Source organism: Candoia aspera, chromosome 4 (assembly GCF_035149785.1).
Source record: "Candoia aspera isolate rCanAsp1 chromosome 4, rCanAsp1.hap2, whole genome shotgun sequence".
Taxonomy (NCBI): Eukaryota; Metazoa; Chordata; class Lepidosauria; order Squamata; family Boidae; genus Candoia; species Candoia aspera.
In genome coordinates, this window is record NC_086156.1 from 111,905,892 (window position 1) to 111,925,745 (window position 19,854).

At 42.7% G+C, this 19,854-nt stretch overlaps 3 gene segments (V, D, J or C); all 3 read left to right on the plus strand.

The window, feature by feature from the left end:
- Positions 1-1,959: 1,959 nt before the first annotated feature.
- On the plus strand, positions 1,960-11,047 carry LOC134497124 (Ig heavy chain V region 3-like). The segment is given in 3 exon segments: positions 1,960-2,005; positions 2,088-2,408; positions 11,007-11,047. Coding segments are annotated over 3 exon segments (408 nt in total).
- Positions 11,048-12,453: 1,406 nt separating this feature from the next.
- On the plus strand, positions 12,454-17,908 carry LOC134495864 (immunoglobulin heavy variable 3-23-like). The segment is given in 3 exon segments: positions 12,454-12,499; positions 12,582-12,895; positions 17,870-17,908. Coding segments are annotated over 3 exon segments (399 nt in total).
- Positions 17,909-19,117: 1,209 nt separating this feature from the next.
- LOC134495863 (immunoglobulin heavy variable 3-33-like) lies at positions 19,118-19,607 on the plus strand (the record flags this gene model as incomplete). The annotated part of the segment is given in 2 exon segments: positions 19,118-19,163; positions 19,246-19,607. Coding segments are annotated over 2 exon segments (408 nt in total), but the record flags the coding sequence as incomplete, so codon positions are not given.
- Positions 19,608-19,854: the final 247 nt, after the last annotated feature.

A 19,854-nucleotide genomic window follows, 5' to 3' on the forward strand; every position in this document is an offset into this window, starting at 1 on the left:
AGGAGTGAGCTGACCTTTGGAATCATCCTGGCAACCAAGGAAACTTGGGAGCAAAGTGTTCATTAGGCATACTGAGAAAAGCCTACCATGACGTGCAACATGGCATTCTGGACCATTGGAAGACTTTGGGCGGTCTTCAAGGGCAGCCCTACTTAGAGTGTGTTACAATAGTCGAGCCCCAGGGTGACCAGGGCTTGAGGGACCTGCCCTGAGTTTAGGAGAAAAACAAAGACTGACTGAGTGCCTCTTTTTTTCCCTGAGGACTCTATAATCAGTTATTGCTTCTCCTTTAACCGTCCATACAAAATGGCCAAGAATGGTCCAGCGTATGTAGAGATGGAATTTACCTAGGAAAAATGGAAGAAATTTGGAAGAAATAAAGAAAACTAAAAAGAGGATAAAATTATGTTTTCCTCTAAGTCTCATATTTATCAAAATCTTTTGCAAATGAATGGTAGAAGACGGACAAGAGGTGCTAAGAATTACTGTCCCCTTAGAGAGAATACAAAACTCGTATAGAGAAGGTTCTGACCAATGATAAGCCCTTCCAACCCAGTCTGCCTGGAGTAAAATGAGGGCGAGGGAAGAACAAGGGGGACCTGCTTCAATCTGGCTAGAACAGCCTCTTTCGGTTGGAGGTCTGCAGAGAGGGTCTGGCTCCCCACCAGTTAGGGATAGTTTGTACTAGAGGACCGAGATGGTCCTTCCCAACTCATTTTTACACGATTTCATGATATTTAGGAGAAAAAATAAGAATACACGACCTCAGGAAAATACAGTATCTCATAGAATAACCCATCAAAAGGAATATTCTATCATATAACAAAAGGGCAGCTTTGGGTTAAGTTCCCTGGAGGTCTTTCATTTTTTCCGAGCCCTAATTACCATTTCTTAATGCAAGAATCTCTTTGCAAAGTTAAGTAGATGCCTCCCCTCCTCAGGTTTTCCACCAGGGGGCAGTGTTGCCACACGGAATCACTTCGCATATGTGTGGGGTGGGGGTGGGGGGGGAAAGGAAGGGTCTACAGGCCTTGTCTCACTTCGGAGGCATCATTACTTTTACTCTCATTTTCCTAAGAGATCACTGAAGGCAATTAAGAGAAATTTAACATCCCAAGAGATTACATTCCTCACCATGAAGCCACATCCGAGTTAAGAACAGATGTACTTTGCTAAATATAGAACAAACTGAATTGTTTGGAAAATGCAAAGTCATTTATTTGTGTTTCTCAGCCCACGGATTAAGTGTAGGAGAGGCCTTTTTATTAGTATTTTTATGAATCAACTCTGGGCAGCTAATAACACATGAGAACACCATACAAAATGGGAACCACCCCCCCCCCCCCAATATACAGTATGTAGTCCATAGAGTTGCTGAGTAAAAAACCAAGCTAATCAGGAACACCCTACAGGCTTCCAATACATTCATTTTTTTTTTAATTCCAACTTTCAGACTTGGATGTTTATGTAAAATTCAAATGTGACTTGCAAATTGGGCAATTTGGCTTGGTCTGCAATCACTTAATTTGGGTTTCTTCCAAAGAACATGGTCAAGGGAACCACTGTGGAGCAACCATTGTGATTTCCGATGTGCCATCCTTTCCATGTCCGGGTTCTAACGAGGCTATTTAAGGAAATTTCAGAGCATGATTTCTTCCTATCACCTTAAAACCCTTAGCTGAATTGAGGAGGGTCTGTCAGATCTTGCTTTAATTATTCCAGTCTAAACTGCCCTTTCTCCTATGTCCTGTATGTGAAAGGTCTGTTGAAAGACATCTATACCTCTGTGCCCTGAGGGGCTCTTTTATCCTGAGTGATATGTAAATCAGGCCACAATTTCCTCTTTAAAGGAGCCCCATGGTGGTTTCTCTATTCAGGCTACACCCACCAACACAAAGTTCCTGCAGTCTCCCAAATCCTCACCTGTCAATTCCCCTCCAATCATTAGAGGGAGCAAAAATGATCCTGTGGCTGAACTTGGTGTCCTTCCTAGCAGTCCTCAGAGGTAATTGTTTCTATCATATTCAGGTCCTTTCCATTTTAATTCTTGTATACAGGAGAACTCATTGCAATAACTTTAATTTTAGGTGTTCAATCCTCAGCCCAGTTGGTGGAGTCTGGAGGGGACGTGAGAAGGCCTGGAGAGTCCCTCCGTCTCTCCTGCCAAGCCTCTGGCTTCCCCTTCAGCAGCTATTGGATGCATTGGGTGAGACAAGCTCCTGGGAAAGGCCTGGAATGGGTGTCCGGAATAAACCCTGGTTCAAGTGATATTAGGTACTCGGACAAAGTGAAGGGACGCTTCACCATCTCCAGGGACAACTCCAAAAGCCAACTCTATTTGCAAATGAACAGCCTGAAGACGGAGGACTCGGCAGTCTATTACTGTGCGAGGGACACAGTGGGAGGAAGTGAGTCTGAAGCCTGGCAAAAACTCTCTCTTCCTCAGAGAAGCTCTCCAAGTCAGCTCAGCCCCAGAATAGAGAAGAACCTGAGAAACCTGCCTGAGTGTGAAGAGAAACTAAGAACAGATCTTGGCCTGGGCATTATGGGAGCTGTTTTCCATTTGGATGGGAGGAAAGCAGAAAATATCAGCAAAAAAAAAAAAAGAATAGTTAAAACAAAACAAAAGTAAAGAAAAACTCCTGAAAGATGTCAAAGGAAAAGTGCTCACTAGTTCTGCTCTCCAAAATTCTCTACAAATACAAAATTGGATTCATTCATTAGAATTCTTAATTCTTTTATTGATTTTGCAGTTCAACCTTCATTTATTCTCTCTTGAGACCCAGATCCACCCTGTCGCTCTTTCTTTATATTTGTTTATGTGTCTTTGTATATATTTCTCTCTCTCTCTCTATATATATATATATATATACACATACATATGTGGAAACACACACACATTGTATACATATACCCACAAACACAAACACAGACATATGCACAAACATATATATAGGTATTTGAAATTTTAAATATGTTTAAAATCATATTCCCCTGCTAGCTGTAGCAATGTAGCCATGTAATAAAATTAGGATGCTCTAAGACCCCAAATAGTTTGGTGTGGTGTGACACCGAGGAAGGGGGCCAAAGCCACAAAATTGTTGGAGATACCAGAAAATCCAGCATTCCTCGTTAGCACGTGCATTAGCATGTAAATTGAGTTCATCCCATAATGCCTCTCTTCATGTTTCGGAGGAAGCTGATTGTTCCACTCCCACTTCCACTTTTCTCTCTTCGTCCTTATTTAAGACCGGGAGCTATGCGCACAGCTGTGTGCTGGTGTCCTATCAGCCAGGAACCACGCTGAGACAAGGAACAGGTCTCTAGTGTTTTATTACTGCCACATAACAGAAAATCCCAACAAACTGAAAAAGCGTGGGAAAATCCTAGACATATAAAGCCCAAAGGTTAAGGCGGGCCCGATCTGTGTCTCTTGGAATGGTACCTAATTCCTCAGTGCTACGCATGCGCTTTACAGCCTGGATGGGAGCCCCCTGCTCGCCATCCTTACTCATGACAGCTGGTCCATCTCTCTGGGTGTCATGTGGTAGGCCGTGAATTCCGCTTTCTACACGCAGGTCTTAGCAGTAATAGGGCTAATGGTGAATTAAGTTAGGGAAGACAAAAAAGAACAAAGATTTCACCCTTTCTGAATGGAAATGTAACTGGACCTTGAATAAATTGATTAAGATATTCCTTTACCTTACTTTGAACCTACTGTGTCTAAGCATGTAATTGTTTATGCTTTGGAGGACTGAGTGTTTAAGATCAATAACCTGTGTTCCTCTGACATGCTCATTAAAGCTAACTATGATAATATTATTTTTCTGTGCACAGCTCCTCCGCTGTGTAAGCTCTGCTCCGATTCAGTGGTCCTGGCTGTCCACTAATTGGCTTGAAAAATAAGGCATAAAAATATCAGGCCCAGGGTAACCTAAATGAGGTCATGTTATAATACTTATAATAGCAAAGGAATGTAGATCAGGGGTTCTCAAGTCAATTTCAGGGAAAGTCATTAAGCCCTCTGCCTCATCTTCAAAGGTTTTACACTCGGGGGCACTGTGGGTCTGAATAATCCCTCTGAATATGGAGCAAGTAGAAAGGGTGTCTTCAGAGGAGATGACAGTTCTGTGCCTTGTTCCTAGATAGGAGAAAAGAAAAAGAAGAACAAGGGCTTCAATCACAGTTGCCAAAGACCTGGATGACAAACCAGTTCATCAGGAACCTTTCAAACACCAGTGAGATGGGGGCCATTTGAATCTCAGGGGAAACCGAGTTGCAGAGGGCAGCTGTGGTGATCCCAAAGTGCACTGCTGGGATCCCAATCAATGGCATTGTTTCATCGAAGGAACCCTGAACACAGTAGTCGTGCCAGATCACATCACCAGATCATCAGATAGTGAACAAAACCTTGAATCACTGTCAGAATCCAACGGGCAACAGTGCACCTTGCAAAGCAGAGATAGTACATAGGCATACAGATGAAAGCAAATAATAACAATAATAATAATAATAATAATAATAATAATAATAACAACAACAACAAGAAGTCTTGTTTGATTGCTCTGAGGTATTTCCATCTATTCAAAATCATGCGTGAAAGCTGTGTGCAAAGAAATCTATACCAAAATGCCCTGAGGGGCACTAATATCAGAAGCAATATGAAATCAAGACTCAATTCCCTCTTTAAAGGAGCCCCCTGGTTTCCATTCCAGGCTACACCCACCAATACAAAGTTCTTGCACTCTCCTGAATCCCATCCTGTCAATTTCCCTCCATTCATTCAAGGGACGTGAAATGAGCCTGTAGCTAAACTTGGTGTCCTTTCTGGCAGTCCTCAGAGGTAATTCTTCCCTCTATACGGAGTTTCTTTCCAGTTTAATTCTTTAATTCAGGAAAGTTTATTGAAACACCTTTATTTTTTTTTAGGAGTTCAGTCCGAGGTCCAATTGGTGGAGTCTGGAGTGGATGTGAAAGACCTGGAGAGTCCTTCCACCTCTCCTGCCCAGCCTCTGGATTGCTGGAGGAAATCGGAAGCCTGACAAGATATTCTCTTCTTGAATTGAAGGCGAAGGGAACCTCTGCCTCTACAATTAGAACAGACTAGTAATGGTACCTGGTATTGGGAGCCCTTGCACACAATACCGTATCTGACGATCACTGGAATAATACCTGTGGTTGTCCCTTTGAACTTGCCTAGTTCTCCAGCAGCTTCCATGAGGATAAAATAGAAATTATATTAAACATTGGCGATGAAAAGAATCCTTTGTTTATTTTTCTGCAGCAGGCTAAATTGCTCAGCCTGTCCATGACTTCTGTCTTGCCCACATAGTAGCAACCTCTTGGTGAAATATGAAAGAGCCTCACAAAATCTGTCTGAATTAAAAGGGGTCCATCCAAGCAAATATGTAAAATTTAAGCCATGGAAAAGGAATTTTCCAAGAAGAATTCCTACAGTTTCAAGCAAACTTTTATGGAGGGTTCATTCTAACTTCATTATCTAGGAATCCATGATTTGTGGTCCTGCTTCCCTCACTGTTTCATGCTTCTCAGCTATACAGAATTTACTTATTCTTATCTAAACCTCTCCTTTTTTGTATGTACTGATAATAACAAAAGTCTTGCTTGATTGTTCTGAGATGTTTCCATCCGTTCAAATTTATATGTGAAAGCTGTGTGCAAAGAAATCTATTCCCCAATGCCCTGAGGGGCTCCTTTATCCAAGGGGTAGGTTTCCCTTGACGTAAAGTCCAGTCGTGTCCGACTCTAGGGGGCGGTGCTCATCTCCGTTTCAAAGCCTTGGAGCCGGCGTTGTCCATAGGACACTTCCGGGTCATGTGGCCTAACCCTAACCCTAACCCTTTATCCAAAGATGTATGTAAATCAGGACACCATTTCCCCTTTAATGGAGCCCCATGGTTTCCCCTTCATGCTACCCCCACCAATACAAAGTTTGTGCACTTTCCTGAATCCTTTCCTGTATTTCCACTTTGTTCAATAGCAGGAGCAAAAATGATCCTGTGGCTAAACCTGGTGTCCTTATTAGTAGTCCTCAGAGGTAATTCTGACCTCTCTATAGAATTTGCTTCAATCTGCGGTTCTTGTATACAGGAGATTTCACCAAAACATGTTTCTTTGTAGGTGTCCAGTCTGAGGGCCAGTTGGTGGAGTCCGGTGGGGATGTGAGAAGGCCTGGAGAGTCCCTCCGTCTCTCCTGACAAGCCTCTGGATTCAACTTTGGGAGCTCTGGCATGGACAGGGTGTGACAGGCTCCAGGGAAAGGCCTGGAATTGGTGGCATACATAAACTCTGGTTCAAGTGATATTAGGTACTCAGACAAAGTGAAGGGATGCTTCACCATCTCCAGGGACAACTCCAAAAGCCAAGTCTACCTGCAAATGAACAGCCTGAAGCCGGAGGACACAGCAGTCTATTACTGTGCAGGAGACACAGTGGGAGGAACTGAGTCTGAAGCCTGGCAAAAACCTTCCCTTCCTCAGAGCCACTCTGCAAGACAGCTAAGCCCCAGAAGGCTGCATTTTCCCAGGAGACATGAGAGGAACCTGAGAAAGCTGCCTGAGTGCCAAGAGGAAAGATGATATGATCGTGGCCTGGGCATTGTGGCAGCTGTTTTCCATTTGGATGGGACGTAAGCGGAAAATCTGAGCAAAAAAAAAAAAAAGAATCGTTAAAACAAAGCAAAAGAAGGAAAAAAAAAAAAAACTCCTGAAAGATGTCAAAGGCAAAGTGCTCACAAGTTCTGCTCTCAAAAAATCTCTAGAGATACAAAATTGCACTCAATAATTAGAATTCTTAATTTTTTTATTGGTTTTGCAGTTCAACCTTCATTTAATCTCTCTTGAGATCCAGGTCCACCCCTGTTGCTCTTTCTTTACAGTTGTTTCATTGTCTGTGTATATATTTCTCTGTCTCTCTCCCAATCTCTCTCTCTCTCTCTCTATATATATATATATACACACACAAACACACACACACACACACAATTGTATACATATACCCACACACTCACACACACAGATATATATATAGGTATTTGGCTCACAAAATCTGCCTGAATTAAAAGGGTTCCATCGAAGGAAATATGTAAAGTGAAAGCCATGGAAAAGGAATTTTCCAAGAAGACCTCCTAGAATTTCAAACAAACTTTTATGGAGGGTTCATTCTAACTTCATTATCCAGGAAGCCATGATTTGTGGTCCTCTCTACTGAGCAAAACTCTCTGCTCCATACAGATTAAGGATGAAATGCCCGCTTCCCTCACTGTTTCATGCTTCTCAGCGATATAGAATTTCTCAACAGCAGGGACCATAAGAATTATTCTGCTCTCAATAGAGACTCAAAACTAGTATAGACCAGAGTTTGACAGATGATCAACGCTGCCATCCTGTGTGCCTAGAGGGAACCTGGGATGAGGGAGGGACAGGGCAGCCTCTGCTCAGTGTGGGTAGAGCAGTCTCCTTTGGTGGCAGGTCTGCAGACAGGACCTCGATGGCCACCTCTTAAGGACGGTTTCTATTAGATAACCTAGAAGGTTTTTCCTAACCAATTCATTCTATAAATGTATGAGATTTAAGAGAAAAGAGAAGACCCTCCCATGTCCAGAAAATACTATCTCGCAGAAAGTAACCCATTGAAAGGAATTTCCTATAATATAATGGAAGATCAGGTTCAGATTTCTCCCTAAACCTGCTTAGATCTCCTGGAGATCCTTCATTTCTTCTTAGTCATAATTCATAGTTTTGAATGCAAGAATCTCCTGGGAAAATTAAGTAGATGTCTCCCCTCCTCCCATTTCACATCAGGGGGCAGTGTTGTCACACTGAATGGCTTTCCCCATGTGTGGGGTGGGGGTGGGGCAGAGGAATAAAGCAATTGTCTGCGGACTTTGTCTCATTTTGGAGGCCAGATTATATTTACTCTTATTTTCCTAAGGGATCACTGAAAAATCACAAGGAAAAGCCACATCTCGAGAAGCCGCAGTCTTCACTCTGGCCATGTCTGAGTTGACAAGAGATGGGCGCTGCTAAATAAGGAGCAAACAGAATTCTTTGGAAAACAGTGATTGATTTCTGTTTCTCACTCACAAAGAGAGGGTATTTGGTCAGGTTAATATTAATGTGAGACTTGCCATTATTATTATTTTGATTTCTATGGCTGCCCATCTTGCAGAATCAACCTTGGCAGCTAGCAACCAATGAAAGCATCATACAAACTAATCACCACCATCACCACCCCCAGTATCTAAAATCCATCCAACTGCTGATTAAAAACCAATTTAATAAAACAAACAAGACTCCACAGGGTCCAGCTATTTCTAATTTGCCTGTGATTTCTTTGATTCTGATTTTGCAACTTGGACTTATAAGTGCAATTCCACTCTGCCTTGCAAATTGTGCCTTATGGCTTGGTCTACATTCCGTTGTTTTGGGTTTCTTCAAAGAACATGGTCAAGGGAAGAACTGTGGAGCAAAGATCCTGGACTCAGAGGTGGCCTTTTTTCATGATCAGTCTCTAACAGGGCTGTTTAAATGATTTTCAGCACATGCTTTATTTTTCTCGTCTTTAAACGCTTTCCCCAACAGATGAGATTTAATCAGATCTTGCTTTACTTATTCTCATCTAGTTCTCTCCTTTTGGTATGTCCTGATAATAACAATAAGAAAAGTCTTGCTTGATTGTTCGGAGATGTTTCCATCCATTCAAATTCATATGTGAAATCTGTGTGCAAAGAAATCAAACCCCAATGCCCTGACGGGGTCTTTTATCCAGAGCGATACGTAAATCAGGACACCATTTCCCCTTTAAAGGAGCCCCAAGGTTTCCCCTTCATGCTACCCTGAGCAACACAAAGTTTGTGCCCTCTCCTGAATCTTGTCCTGTATTTCCCCTTTTTATCATTAGCAGGGGCAAAAATGATCCTGTGGCTAAACCTGGTGTCCTTAGTAGTAGTCCTCAGAGGTAATTCTGACCTCTCTAAAGAATTTGCTTCAATTTGCTGTTCTTGTCAACAGGAGGTTTCACCGAAACACGTTTCTTTGTAGGTGTCCAGTCAGAGTCCCAACTGGTGGAGTCTGGAGGGGACGTGAGAAGGCCTGGAGAGTCCCTTCGTCTCTCCTGCCAAGCCTCTGGATTCGACTTCAGCAGCTACCACATGAGCTGGGTGAGACAGGCTTGTTGCTGAGCAGGAAACTGGCCCTGAAGTATTAGTATAAAAACTCCAGTTGTCATATGTTCTGCTGCTTTGGGGGGATCGTTTGAGCCTGAGAAAATCAAATTGGGAATAGTTTAAAAAGAACCCATGACAGGTTAAAGAAGGAAATATTAGGGCAAGAGAATGTACTAGGAAGCTTTTTGTTTTTTTTAATAAAAATGTTAAAATTTCTTGAGAGTACAAATAGGGACTCATTACCTACATTTCTTCCTTGATGAATATTTCAGTTCATTTCCCATTTGGTTCTCTGAATACCGCCATCTCTCCTCAGTTAAATTTTTTTCTATATGTTGCTCATTTGTCATCCCTTCTATATTAATAGATACTAAATTCCATTAACCCTGACACTCGCTCCCCACCGCCAGGGTAGAACCAAGAAACCAAAATTTGGGAATTGCAGAGACCCTCTCCCAGAGGTCTCCTGGATCCATTGAGTTTGGACTCTCTTCCTGCCTTTGGTAGCTGCCTGGAAGTTCCTGCTGCCACCCCGTCCCCACCCAGGGATGCCTCGACCTGCCATCCTCCCCACTAACTTCCGGGTGGGGGGAAGATTGGAATTGCTCAGCCTCTTTGCTCTACAGGGAAATTAAATGGAAAATAAATATTAAAATAACTCCTATGGTCTCACCTTCTTGTTTTCGATCTGTGATGAAGGAAATTCAGCCCCTCAACTTCCAGGTTGCAATCCTAGGATTATATTTAATCAAATGTAGCCCTGCTCTTTATCCCAGGTATGAATAATTCAATATGCCTTTCTTGACTCCTATAAGGACTTGCCCAAAATCTCAAAATTCTATAAAAAAAATTCATATTATTTTTATGGATAGTGTATCTCCTTTATCCAAAATGATATATAAATTCAGGGATGATAGAAGATTGTCCCTTAGTTTTCATGCATTCCTTGCATTCCAATTGGGAGAAGGCAAAGTGATTATCTTTCTCAGCTATTTGGAAAAAGGTTGGTTATAAACAGATTTCTTGACTCTGCGACGTGCGGACCTTCAACAAATGTGCTATGAATATAATTCTCAATAGCTTAGTCTACATCATATGATCTTTTCTGGCAAAATGTCCACAGATGCTCTTCAAGTGAGGTGGGTGTTGATGAAAACTGAAATATAAATGAATAAAATGTCTAGTTTCATTGACACTCCATATTTATAGAAAAATCCCTCCTACTTTTTCTTTTGAAATCACCTATGACTTCCCACTCTGTCTCTGAAGTAGCTACTAAATAATTCTTGGTTGGTGCTAGCCAATCTTAGTGACATGATTTGACATATAAAAAAAATACTCTGTTTATTTCCTCCAATGTCCTGACTCCTATAAGAACTGGCCCCTAATATGAAAACAGTTTCAAAGAAATAACACATGTGAATGGAGAGAGCGAGTATTTTCTCTGAGGACATTTGTAAATTAAGGGAATATTCTCCTCTCCTCTCCTCTCCTCTGCTCTCCTCTACCCTCTCTCTTGAGTGAAATATACCTTCAAGGAAAGGTGGATGGTCAATGCACTGAGTGCCTCTTTTATCCTGAGGACTGTATATTCAGTGAAAGCTTCTGCTTTAATTGAACGATACAAAATGGCCAAAAGGGGTCCGGTGAATGTAGAGATGGAGTTTATGTTAAAAAAGTGGGATACAGTTTGAAGAAATAAAGAAAAATAAAAAGAGGATAAAATTATGTTTTCCTCTAAGTCTCACCTTTAGCAAAATATTTTGCAAATGAATGGTAGAAGAAGGACAAGAGGTGTAAAGAATTATTCTCCTCTCAGAGAGAATACAGGACTGGTACAGAGCAGATTTTGACCAATGATAAGCCCTTCCAACCTGGTCTGCCTGGAGTAAAACGAGGGCGAGGGAAGAACGAGGGGGACCTGCTTTAATCTGGCTAGAAGAGTCTCTTTTGGTTGGAGGTCTGCAGAGAGGGTCTGGCTCCCCACCAGTCAGGGATGGTTTGTACTAGACGACTGAGATGGTCCTTCCCAACTCGTTTTCACACGATTTCATGATATTTAGGAGAAAAAATAAGAATACACGACCTCAGGAAAATACAGTATCTCATAGAATTACCCATCAAAAGGAATTTCCTGTCATATAACAAAAGTGAGGTTTTTGATTACTCCCTAGTGCAGATTAACTTTCCTGGAGCTCTTTCATTTCTTTTGAGCCCTAATTACCATTTCTTAATGCAAGAATCTATTTGGAAATTTAAGAAGATGCCTCCCCTCCTCAGGTTTTCCACCAGGGGGCAGTGTTGCCACACAGAATCGCTTTGCATATGTGTGGGGTGGGGGAGGAGAACAAAGGAAGGGTCTGCAGGCCTTGTCTCACTTCGGAGGCATCATTACATTTACTCTCATTTTCCTGAGAGACCACTGAAGGCAAATCAAAGAAGTTTGACATCCCAAGAGATTACATTCCTCACCATGAAGCCACATCTGAGTTCAGAACAGATGGGCTTTGCTAAATATAGAACAAACTGAATTGTTTTCAAAATGCAAAGTCATTTATTTGTGTTTGTCAGTCCATGGATTAATTGTAGGAGAGGCATTTTTATTAGTATTTGTATGAATCAACTCTGGGCAGCTAATAACACATAAGAAGACCCTACAAAATGGGAAACAACCCCCCCCCCCCCCAATATACAGTATGTATTCCATGCCAAGTGAAAAACCAAACTAATCAGGAACAACCTACAGGCTTCAAATATATTTACTTTTTTTAATTCCAACTTTCAGACTTCAAAGTTTATGTAAAATTGATATGTGGCCTATTAATTGGGCCTCATGGCTTGGTCTGCATTGATTTAATTTTGGTTTCTTCCAAAGAACGTGGTCAAGGGAACAACTGTGGAGCAACCATTTTGAACTCCGATGTGCCATCCTCTTCATTTCCGGACTGTAAAATGGCTATTTGAGGAAATTTCAATGCCTGATTTCTTTCTTTCACCTTAAAACCCATACATTAAATGAGGAGCTTCAATTATTCCAGTGTAAAGCTGCAATTTCATCTACGTCCCATGTGTGAACGGTGTGTTGAAATAAATCTATACCTCAAAGGGGCTCTTTTATGCAGAGCAATATGCAAATTGGGCCACAATTTCCCCTTTAAAGGAGCCCCAGGGTGTCTCTCTTCAGGCTACTCCCACCAACACAAAGTTTGTGCCCTTTCCTGAATCCTTTCCTGTCAAGTCCCCTCTATTCTTTAACGGGAGCAAAAATGATCCTGTGGCTGAATTTGGTTTCCTTACTAGCGGTCCTCAGAGGTAATTGGTTCCCTCCTATTCTGGTTCTTTCCATTTTAATTCTGGCATAAAGGAGAGCTCATTAAAACAAATTTTATTTTAGGTGTCCTGTCAGAGGCCCAGTTGGTGGAGTCTGGAGGGGACGTGAGGAGGCCTGGAGAGTCCCTCCGTCTCTCCTGCCAAGGCTCCGGATTCACGTTCAGCAGCTACTGGATGCACTGGGTGCGACAGGCTCCAGGGAAAGGACTGGAATGGGTGGCAGGGATAAGCTCTGGTTCTGGTTCCAGTACTTACTACTCGGACAAAGTCAAGGGACGCTTCACCATCTCCAGGGACAATTCCAAAAGCCAAGTCTACCTGCAAATGAACAGCCTGAAACTGGAGGACTCGGCGGTCTATTACTGTGCGGGAGACACAGTGGGAGGAAGTGAGTCTGAAGCCTGGCAAAAACCTTCCCTTCCTCAGAGCAGCTCTGCAAGTCAGCTCAGCCCCAGAAGGCTGCATTTTCCCAGGAGACTTGAGAGGGACCTGAGAAAGCTGCCTGAGTGCCAAGAGGAAGGAAGAGCCGATCTTGGCCTGGGCATTCTGGGATCTGTTTTCCATTTCGATAGGAAGAAAATGGCAAATCTCAATACCCTCCTGAATGACAGCTGAGGGAAATTGTTCTTAAGTTCTGCTCTCAAATAGTATCAGGAAATACAGAATTGATTCTGTAATTAGAACTCTTCATTCTTTTATTGGTTTTGAAGTTCAAGCCTCATTTACTCTTTCTTGAGACGCAGATCTTCCCCTCTCCCTCTTTATGTGCATTTGTTTCTGTGTCTATATATCCTCTCTCCCTCTATCCATAGATGTACTACATATATGTACACCCAAAAAGACACACACACATGAACGCATGCACACACATATAGGCATTTGAAAGTTTAAATACGTATAAAATCATTTTCCTCTGCTAGCAGTCGAAATGTAGTAATAAATTCAGGATGCTGCAAGGCCTGCAAGAGTGTGGTGTGGTGTTGTTGTAGAAATGAAGACTAGGACGCTCGGGTCTTTATCCAGGAAAAGAGTTTAATGTGCGCACAGGTTCAGACAAGCTCAAGCTTCAAATTCTGAGCCCCGAAGTTTCGGGGTCCTACCTCTTTTATACCCCCCCCCCACCGGGTGAGTACTCAGCATAGGATAAGTGTCAGCCTCAAGATATATGATATATTCTTAAAAACAAACCTGAAACAAGCCCAAAGGGAGGCTGGAGGGCTTTCTGTCCTTTTCTTTGTTCCTTTGATTGCTACAATATCCACATACATTCCTGGTTCTTATCTCCCTGTCTGGCTTCTTCGCACATACCACCCTTGCAACAGATAGTTTACTTGCAACAGATAATTGCCAGATGAAAGGGCTTTGTTTCTTGTTGTTTCCTTGACCCCAGTTCCACCTCATTCCCCCCTTTGAAAGTATTCTGCCTTTTCAGGGCAGATTACTTTCACTAAGGTCATCATCGGGGATAGACTGATATTCTCACATGGCCAGGACTTGTGAGGTAGCCTCCCTTTTTGCTAATAGAGAGATACTGTTGGTGATTGCTTTCCCTTTGCTCCCTTGCTATTAGCTAATATTAGTATTTACACCTTAAAATCTCCCCCAACCACGATCTATATGATATTGCCTTATATGGCTATAAATATATAGATCTTCATTATTTGTTTACAAATTGTATTTTTCCATATCTTACAATCCCCCCCTTTCTTCACCAACAGCACATCCAATGCCATTCCACTCTCCCAGGCCACCCCACTAGTGGCATCCAACCGTTCTGCAATACACTTCACAACATCTCCGGTACAGTTCATGAACCCCTGTTGGCCACAATAGATGTAATTGATCCAATCCATATCCCTGTCGACCATCACCCACCAAAACAGAAAGGATTCAAATCCCGCCAAAATTTGGCCTCTAGCCCTGAACTCATCCGGCACTCCCCTAGGCACTCCCACCCCGTCTACACACACTTCATTGTCTTATGATCCTCCTGGTGCATCCCTCTTATTCCTTCTGGGTTTTAAAGCACGCCCCCCCCCCATTTAATAGTTGTTTATCAGTCCACCCGTGACTCAGGCACCAGCCTATAAGGCTAACAAATCCAAACCAGTGGATTAACCGTAGTTCCATACTACAGGTAGGCTGGATTTCAGAATTGTATCCTAATCCCTTTTCATATGAAAATATAAATTCCCTATTGTTCTAAATTGAGTACATCTTCAAGGCTTCCCTTGAAGCCTGTGACTCTCTTTTCCAGGTCCAGGGACTATTATGGTCATCAAAACTACAAGGTATTAGAAAAAAGTCCAGGCGCATGGTGCACCCTATTTCTTGGTCTTCCTGGGGCTGCACAGTCCAGTGTCCAGCAATATTTGGCAACACCAGTGTCTTCTTTAGGGTTTCTCCCAACTCAGTTGCCGACTCCCCTCCATCTGGTTTGACTCGATTTCCAGGCTTAAAAGGATGCGTCTGCTGTTCCAACAGTTGGACTCTGTGTTCCTGTAGATAGGGAGACAAGGACAAGACTTGCACAGATAACTGTTTCAAATACTTGCAGACAAATTTCTTCCCCATGGCATGCATGTCTCCTACTTCTCCAGTAAGAATTCCAAGATAGAGTCACCCATCTCAAAGGGACTGACTCCTAGTCTTTTCTTAGGAGCAATCCAGAGACTTAGTATTGTTACTAAAAAGGCCTGTGTCCATGTTAATGCTGCCTTTGGTCCTAGCCCCTCCAAGTGTCTTTTCAGCCTATAAAGAAAGCCTTTCACCCATTCTAAGAAACAGTTCACCCCAGGGCCACCCCCCTTTGGAGGTTCCCCTGGAGTTGAACTTGGTTGGTCTTTGGGTTGCCCTTTTGGCATACCACACATCTCTCACACACACCTGTTTGGCTTTCAAAAAGATTCCAGGACAAAGAAATATTCTAGACACGCAATCCCCTAAAGCATTTGTCCCATGTGACTAGATTGGTAGGTGTAGTTTTGGATATATCTAAGCACTACTTTGGATAAAACTAATTTTCCTGCCCTAGCAAAATACCACCCTAAGTAAGTAGGCTGGCCATCTCGTCGCCACCTGACCCCATTGCTTAAACAACAAGTCTTTTTCAAAACCCCCAAAATTGGGTCAAAACTTTTATAGCCAAACCTCTAATTTTAATATATATATAATGACTTAAAGTCATTCTTTTTCAATAAAAACAATATTATACTTCAATTGCCAATATTTAATTCCCCAATAACTTCCCTAAAATCAAAACTTGTAAAACTAGAAAAACAAGAAAGCATTGACATAAGAGTTTATCTAGTGTGTGGACTGTTTCCATAGCCAAAATTGTTAAAACAGAAACAAAAACAAAAAACAAAAGCAAAATTCAGATAGATCATACCAGTCCATGGAAGCTCTACTAAAACCATACATTGTCCAAAATTTTTCCTCTCTCCCTCTCCTGTTTTTATCATCATGTGCCATGTTGAGGAGGGATTAAAATTTAATCCATATAAAATTTATAAAAACACACACACTTTTCTAAAACTGGAATGCCAGGGGCAGAGCAGAGTGAAGCTGTGAGAGCAAAGGGGTTCCCCCCCCCTCTCTGAGTCATTGCTTCTCTGAAACTGCCCACATTCCCCCCCCTTTTCACAAGAGGGTAATCATTTCCTTCTACAGCAGCAGCTGCTGAAAGAGAAACTTAAAGGATTGTCTCTGATGTGTGTAAAGGTATTATAAAAGGAAGAATCCAAAAAGATGGGGGAGTAAAGGATCTTCTGTAAAAACACTGCCCCTCCCCTCTGTCACCCTTCTGTCCCCTCATCTGGATCCTCAAGCCTGTAACAAGCAGGCAAGAGGCAGACTGAAGGGGGGAGTTTGGGTGAGACTGGGCAAATAATGAAACACACATAATCCTCAAACAATTAAAGAACAAAAAAACAAAAAAAACAAATGGGAAAGGATTGACAAAAACCTTTCAACGTTCCCATCATATGCATTTAAATTACACAAATCACAACACACACACACAAAACCAGAATAAATGGTGGATGCAGGCATGGCCAGAACCTGCAGCCTCCTAAGGAATAGACTCACACAATCTCTCAACTCTCTTTTCACAACTCAAAACAGTTTCTCAACCTTACATGTACGTGCACATTCAGACAAACAAATGCTCTCAAAGAGAAAACCGCACACCAATGCCTCAACAGGCTGTTGCCACATGCAATCCATCACAGCCCTGCAGGAACACAGAAGCTCTTCCTCCCCGCCTCTCAGCCAGGAGAAAGGAATGCTTTATTAAAACGGCGATAGCTCCCATCAAGATGAATCTAGCTGCTCCCATGCCTATTGGAGACAATCCACACTCAACTGCCCTATTGTGATTTAACTCAACTCCCCTCCCCACAGAGCCTGCGTCTCTCCAGGCCCTTTCCGCGCGGTGTGTTCTCTTCTCTAATGTCACTTCTTTGATCAGGGTCCAGCCTGCACCCTGCCTGTCACCTTTGTTTCCCAAGCCCTCCATTCCATGGAATACCTCCTCGACCCAATCTTCCGAGAACTCCCCCTGCCTCCCCCACTTTGGGGCCGCAAACCTTGAGCTAAAAACAAGGCATTTCATCTTTCTTTGTCTTTCTTTCTTTCTTTCTTTCTTTTTCTCTCTTCCTCCTGGGGTTGCCCTGCAAACAGCCTGTTCATTTATGGGCTCTGCCAGCACACCCCCAACTTTTGTAGTTTTCTTTTAATATCCTCCCAACTTTTCCCTTTTCTGTCCTATTTCCATAACCATCCTCTGTTCCTCCAATGTCAGGAAGACTTATAAGAAAGTCTGAATATTTTGCCACATTGGATTGTGGACTTGCATCAATCCAATCCACAGACTCTCAACAAATAAGTCCCATATTTAGCAAAACCACAGTCATCCACCATGAATGAATGGTAGAAGAAGGACAAGAGTTTTATGAATTATTGTCTTATCAGAGAGAATACAGAACTGGTACAGAGCAGATTTTGACCAATGAGAAGCCCGTCCAACCCGGTCTGCCAAAAGTAAAGCAAGGTTGAGGGAAGAACGAGGGGGACCTGCTTTAATCTGGCTGGAACAGCCTCTTTTGGTTGGAGGTCTGCAGAGAGGGTCTGGCTTCCCACCAGTTAGGGATGGTTTGTACTAGAGGACCGAGGTGGTCCTTCCCAAGTTGTTTTTACATGATTTCATGACGTTTAGGAGAAAAAAAATAAGAAAACACGACCTCAAGAAAATACAATATCTCATAGAATAAGCCATCGAAAGGAATTTACTATCATATTACCAAAGAGCAGCTTTGGATTACTCCCTAAAAGGTCTTATGTTCCCTGGAGCTCTTTCATTTCATTGGAGCCCTAATTACCATGTCTTAATGCAAGATTCTCCAGGGAAAGTTATGGAGATGCCTCCCCTCCTCAGGTTTTCCACCAGGGGGCAGTGTTGTCACACGGAATCTCTTTCCATATGTGTGGGGTGGGGGAGGGGGGAGCAAAGGAAGGGTCTACAGGCCTTGTATCACTTCGGAGGCATCATTACTTTTACTCTTATCTTCCTAAGATATCACTGAAGGCAATTCAAAGAAATTTAACTTCCCAAGAGATTACATTCCTCACAAGGAAGCCACATCTGAGATGAGAACAGATGTGCTTTGCTAAATATAGAACAAACTGAATTGTTTGGAAAATGAAAAGTCATTTATTTGTGTTTCTCAGTCCACGGACTAAGTGTAGGAGAGGCATTTTTATTAGTATTTTTATGAATCAAGTCTGGGCAGCTAATAACACTTAAGAAGATCATAAAAATGGCAACCCCCAAAAACACCAATATTTGTAATCAGTACGGTTGCTGAGTTAAAAATCAAACCAATAAGAAACATTATACAGCCTTCCAATTATTTATATTCCAACTTTGAGACCTGGATGTTTATGGCTTGGTCTGCATTGACTTAATTTTGGTTTCTTCCAAAGAACGTGGTCAAGGGAACAACGGTGGAGCAACCATTTTGAACTCCGATGTGCCATCCTCTTTATTCACGGACTGTAGCATGGCTATTTGAGGAAATTTCAATGCCTGATTTCTTTCTGTCACCTTAAAACCCTTACTTGAAATGAGGAGCTTCTGTCAGAAGCTTTAATTATTCCAGTGTAAAGCTGCCCTTTCTTCTATGTCCTGTGTGTGAAAGGTGTATTGAAATAAATGTATACCTCAATGCCCCGAGGGGCTCTTTTATGCTGAGCAATATGTAAAGTAAAGGTAAAGGTTTCCCTTGACGAAAAGTCCAGTCGTATCCTATAGGGTGCGGTGCTCATCTCCATTTCTAAGCCTTGGAGCCGGCGTTGTCCTCAGACCCGTCCGTGGTCATGTGGCCAGCATGACTGCACGGAATGCCGTTACCTTCCCGCCGAAGCGGTACCTATTATGTTTGCATGTTTTCGAACTGCAATATGTAAATCAGGCCACAATTTCCCCTTTAAAGGAGCCCCAGGGTTTCTCTTTTCAGGCTACACCCACCAACACAAAGTTTGTGCCCTTTCCTGAATCCTTTCCTGTCAAGTCCCCTCTAATCTTTAACGGGAGCAAAAATGATCCTGTGGCTGAATTTGGTTTCCTTCCTAGCAATCCTCAGAGGTAATTGGTTCCCTCCTATTCAGGTTCTTTACATTTTAATTCTTGCATAAAGGAGAGCTCATTAAAACAACTTTTATTTCAGGTGTCCTGTCAGAGGCCCAGTTGGTGGAGTCCGGAGGGGACATGAGGAGGCCTGGAGAGTCCCTCCGTCTCTCATGCCAAGGCTCCGGCTTCACCTTCAGCAGCTATGACATGAGCTGGGTGAGACAGGCACCTGGAAAAGGGCTGGAATGGGTCGCACTCATATGGACCAATTCCGGTAAGCAGTACTATGCAGAGTCTGTGAAGGGACGCTTCACCATCTCCAGGGACAACTCCAAAAGCCAAGTCTACCTGCAAATGAGCAGCCTGAAGCTGGAGGACTCAGCAGTCTATTACTGTGCAAGACACACAGTGAGAGGAAGTGAGTCTGAAGCCTGGCAAAAACCTTCCCTTCCTCAGAGCAGCTCTGCAAGTCAGCTCAGCCCCAGAAGGCTGAATTTTCCCAGGAGACTTGAGAGGGACCTGAGAAAGCTCCCTGAGTCCCAAGAGGGACCAACAGCTGATCCTGGCCTGGGCATTGTGGGAGCTGTTCTCCTTTTGGATAGGAAGAAAATGGGAAATCTCAGTACCCTCCTGAAAAAGAGCAGAGGGAAATTGTTCTCAAGTTCTGCTCTCAAAAAGTATCAGTAAATACAGAATTGATTCAGTA